Genomic DNA, 4,944 nt, shown 5'->3' on the forward strand with positions numbered 1-4,944 from the left:
TAATTTTTGAAAAGCAATTATTACAGGTACCCATTAGTAACTGCCAAGATAATCTTATAAGAGACCAAGTTGCAAGTAACATCTTGAAGAAGAAAAGGAGTGGGGGTTATAGATCTTCTGGAAGTGTAGGCACCTGAGATGGGGCTTCAGAGAATAGATGCCTAGGCAGAGACATAGAATGTAGGAATGCAGGCAGGGGGACTAGCTGTGTGCCTTACTCTCCGATAGACATCATTGAGGTAACACCTGATCCAGCAGCCCACACGTTACTCAGTGGAGCATGAAGAATAGCTTCCTTTTAATGGACATTTCAAACTGAAGTTGACTTCCAGCCCTTTCAGAGCTGTAGAACTTGTTTTAATCAACTTCCCTTGATAAAAGAGCTGGATTCTAGCAACTATACCTCCTTTATCCTCTCTCTACTGATGTCTGGAGCCATGAGAATTTTTTTCTTAGTTTCTGCTGCTCTCATTCTCCTTGCTCACATTTTCTCAGGTAAGAGGGAAATCCTAATAGATGTAAGGGTGGCAATCTGTCTTTTGAGAGAAAGTTCAGGCTTTAGAAAAGTGCATGACTAATCCCTGTATTCTAAAAATGTCCCAGCACAAAGCAGTTACTAGAAATCTTTTCTTGAGCTTAAATACAAAATTACTGAGCTGAACTATCTCCACCCAGAAGGGTATCTGGTTAATTTCCCTCAAAGCTCCACCAAGGGATTCAGACTTCTCTTCACAGTTAGCTCTCTTTCCATCTTCTGTAATCATCCACACAGCTTCAGCGTGTGCCAAAGTGATAGCTCTAAAATGAGAGAAAATTTCAGAGGCAAATTTCAAGCACACGTGTTAATTTAGAGAAGTATAGCTTTTGTAGCCTAAATGAAAAAAAAAAAAACTTATGATAAGAGATTCTTAGTCTCTTTTTTTGTGTTTTTTTCCTATTTTTATGTTTTATTAGTTGGTCTAAATCTCCTAATCTTAGATTACTTAGAATTTCTTTCTAGTTCTCACATACGAATAGAAAATTATGTCATTTAAACAACTAACATCTTGATTGGTTTGCTTTTACATGTTTGAGAGCTTTGAAATGATCTCTTTTTGCTCAGTACTGCCAAGACTCTATCCCTAAGACATTTTAAAAAGATTTATTTATTTATTTTAGAGAGAGAGAGAGAGCTGGAAGAGGGGCAGAGGGAAAGAGAGAATCTCAAGCAGACTCTCCAGTGAACGCAGAGCCTGATGTGGTGCTTAATCCAATGACCTGAGATCATGGCCTGGGCCAAAATTAAGAGTCTGATGCCCAACTGAGACAGTCAGGTGCCATCGCCCCCCCACCAAGAAACTTTTATATCCATCCCTTCTCAACTATACTTCTGTTATTAAGTCATGACTAATGGGGGTTCCTCATGTATTATGAAGCACTTTACTACTTCATGATTTCCGGATTTCTGCACTTACTTATTACACAATCGGGCCTTAATAGGCCTACCAGACCAATACATATAGCACTTAATAAGCAATTGTTTGGGCACTATAGAAAAAGCAGGTAAAATGGAGATAAAAAATGTAATTAGAGTATGATCTTCATGCTTAATTTACTTGAAGTTTACTATTTTATTATTTGTGTGTTGGTAAAAAATAGGTTCCCTGGAATACTAAATAAGTATTTGATAAAATTCAAATGTACAAATAAGTGAATGGGTGATATGAGAAGATTCATAAAAACTATAACACAAAAACAGTTCTCAGAAGTGCCATAAATGATGCAGACTATAAAGGAAAGCCATGGGAGTAGAACCGTGGTTCTAACTGTGGGATCCGAAGGGCCTTCTTGGGAAGTGTTCTTCACCTTGCACTTTTGAAAACAGGTATAAAAACATGCCCTTACATTTCAAAGTCTCATTTATCAGGTCACTTACTTGGTTTCTGCTCCTGTCTTTTCCTGGAGGTCAGACAATGGATCCAGGTAGAGAAGCACATTTTAAGCCATCTTCTCCATTCCCATTCAACAAGTCTCTGATTCATTAAGGGTCCTTTGTTCCCAAACTCAGCTCAGGTACATTTGAATCCTAACAACAAGCCTAGTGTGGGCTCAAAGTAGGAGCGCCACAATCACAACAACCACACAGAATCTCAGAGCTGGAACTGAGAAGAGGAAATGAATACAGATTTTTTTACACCAAAACACCTGAAGTTGGATCTCAGGTCTAATCCTTCTAAGTTGTGTAAACCATTGTGCTTCAGTTTCCTTTCTAGAAGTGGTAATAATAATAATAGGATTGTTTGAAAGATTAAGATACTTGTTATGTTAATTAGAGGCAAACTTATTTTAACAAAGACATTTAAAAAGAGAGTAAATGAAAAAATAGTTTATTTTTCTTTTAGGGAAAAATCCAAAAAACAAGTAAGTTGACTATTATGGTTAGAAAGAAGACTCTTCTCCACCAAGTTACTTTGAGTCTAGGGAGGAAGGTCAACTTTGTGTCCTAAACATGTGTCTTCCATCTGGTTCTAAAGATGCTCTGACAGGAAGGGCTGAAAAGTAAGTAAAGCGCTTGATCAAAAATATTGCACAGAAGCATCTGCATCATTTGATTCCTGTTTCATTGGTCCAAACTTATCAATGCAACCATACAGAGACATGGGGCCTGGGACTGATGTGTTTTGCTGAGTCTCCTTGTGTTATCCAGAGATTCCATTACTCATTGTTTGAAGTGAGAAATAACTGTTTGGGAAGGTTTAACAATCCCTCTGTTTTTATAATCTGCTTAAACAAAGGCAGGCACATCCTCTGTGCCCTGAGAAAGTACAATATTATTATTGTCTGCTTATCATTGTTTTTAAATCATCATTCTCATTCTTATTATCTGCCTCAATTAAGTATTTAAACACCTTATGAGTATTCCATGTCAGTTGATTAGCTAGATGCCTGATGAACTTCAGTAGTCTATTACAATATCCCCAGTTCAACTTTGGACTCTATTAAAAATTTCCTCTTACTTTGAGCAGAAATCTAAGGCTGTGCAATTCCTTTCTGTTGGTCTGAGTCCTAACTGGGGTACAAACAGGCTCAGTGTTTCTTCAGCATGGCATTATCTCAGGTATATGACAGCAATATGTGTTCTTTCTCCTCCTCAAAGCTGTATTTTCCAAGAACTCCCTTTGGGAGTGACTGCCAGTTCTTTGTATTATTTCTCCTGAGAACATCTATCACCAAAAACTTTTTTCAATCATTTATCTCAAAATACCTTTACTCTTTTCAGCTTAATCTTTATTCTGAAGAAAAACTTGTTGTCCACATCACCCTGAATTCCAGAATTAAACCCATTATTCATTGATATTTCTTACAGAACAGATCAGCCTCAGGTTTCTTTTATCTTTGCACCTAAACTATTGAAACTCCACAGCCACATGGCTGTGGTCTATTGTTGCATGTGGGCTATCGTTGACCTGCCTACAGTATAAACAGCACCATCTTTACCTTTTGTCATATATCTGAGACTATTAATTTGGAGACATGAAAACAATCACACATTGGGAAGGAATGTTATTGAAAATAGAAAGTAGACTGCCTCCATCCCAGGAAGACATACTCTGCTTCTAGATATCCTAGAAATGAATATGGCAAAAGGAATTGAATACCCAGTAGGGACACTGTGTAAGTTGTGCAGGGAATCTGAGCTCCCATACAGCTGCTCAGGTGACATGTGCTTTTTTGATCGCTAGGCATGTACTCGGTGTCCGCAGGAGACTCGGTAATAGGGAATTGTGATTTTGGCCTGGGTGATGTTATGTTGCTTTCTGGTCACCAAGTACTGGATAACTGAGGCCTTGCTTTCTCCACACAGCCCATGGAGCTATACACAGAAGGATGCAGTGTCAGAAGATGGATGGTCGCTGTGAGGTTGAGTGCCTTTCCTTTGAAGATAAGATTGGGGGCTGTAGAGCTGAACTGACACCACTTTGCTCCAAAAAAAGGAAGAATAATTAAAAGCCAAGCAGGAGCTCCAGAAAGTGAGAAGCAAAGATCCTCTGGCTGTGAGCTCCATGCGGCAAACATCTCTGGATTTATTCTCTTGACCTCCAACATGGGCATTCTTTGAATGAAGCTGTCAATCCAGCTTCTGACACTGCAGAGAAATACGATCTGTAGGCCGTGAGGGGCCTGGGGGAAGGCACTGTGTTATGTTGACCTTCGGAATCCTCACTTGCTGGCAGAGGCCCCCTTAATTATTTTATGGATTGATAAAGTGAGTGAGCAGATTAACAGATTAAACAGGTAGAATGGAAAGGTGGGACCATGGTTGAAATGTTCTAAAACCCTGGCTTCAGACAGAGCTGTGACCCTGGGTCTTTGTCGTTCAGACTCTGGTCTCTGTAATATGAGACGACTCAACCACATAGTACATGCCCACGTGATGGACACAAATTGTGGCCGCCTTAGCAGTCCTGCTGGCTCATGCTTCTCCGGCTCCTTCACAGATAGCTGTTAGCATGGCTTCCCCTCCCTCTTCAATCTGGAACATCAAGTGCCATAATGAAAAGGGCCTGTGTCAAAGTTTAAGCTGGCCAAAGATTGGGTAGTGTCTTCATGCTGGCCTCTTGTAGTGAGAATGTAGCAGTCATGGCCTCTTCAAGAGCAGGGTTCCTAGAGATAGTCTAATTCAACACCTCATTACAGCGGAGGAGATAGAGACCCCAGAAGATGCCACTGTTGCCGGCTTAGTCACAGCAACACTTTGGCTTTTGGTCTTATGTTCTTAGCATGTCCACAAAATGGGGCCCTGGCTGAGAGCAGAAGCCTGAACAGGGATTATTTTTAGCAGCTCCGGTGAGCAGCTGGGTGGAAGAAGAAGTGGAAACAGCTGCAGAAGAGTTGGACACTTTCCAAGATCCCTCCTGTGACCTTGTGATCCTTGCTTGTCTGGGCTGATGGTAATAGCACACA

At 40.3% G+C, this 4,944-nt stretch overlaps 1 protein-coding gene across 1 annotated transcript; it reads left to right on the forward strand.

The window, feature by feature from the left end:
* Positions 1-298: 298 nt before the first annotated feature.
* LOC140605444 (beta-defensin 107A-like) lies at positions 299-4,572 on the forward strand. The gene is made up of 2 exons (XM_072777685.1): positions 299-495; positions 3,845-4,572. The coding sequence occupies exons 1-2, from the start codon at positions 426-428 to the stop codon at positions 3,985-3,987; spliced, it is 213 nt and encodes a 70-aa protein (XP_072633786.1). The 5' UTR covers positions 299-425; the 3' UTR covers positions 3,988-4,572.
* The last annotated feature ends 372 nt before the right edge of the window (positions 4,573-4,944 follow it).

This window comes from Canis lupus, chromosome 15, assembly GCF_048164855.1.
Source record: "Canis lupus baileyi chromosome 15, mCanLup2.hap1, whole genome shotgun sequence".
NCBI classification, from domain to species: domain Eukaryota; kingdom Metazoa; phylum Chordata; class Mammalia; order Carnivora; family Canidae; genus Canis; species Canis lupus.

Coding starts and splice junctions, on each gene's coding strand:
- LOC140605444 (XM_072777685.1), top strand. CDS start 426: ATGTCTGGAGCCATGAGAATTTTTTTCTTAGTTTCTGCTGCTCTCATT. Junction 496..3,844: donor CCTTGCTCACATTTTCTCAG/GTAAGAGGGAAA, acceptor TTCTCCACACAG/CCCATGGAGCTATACACAGA.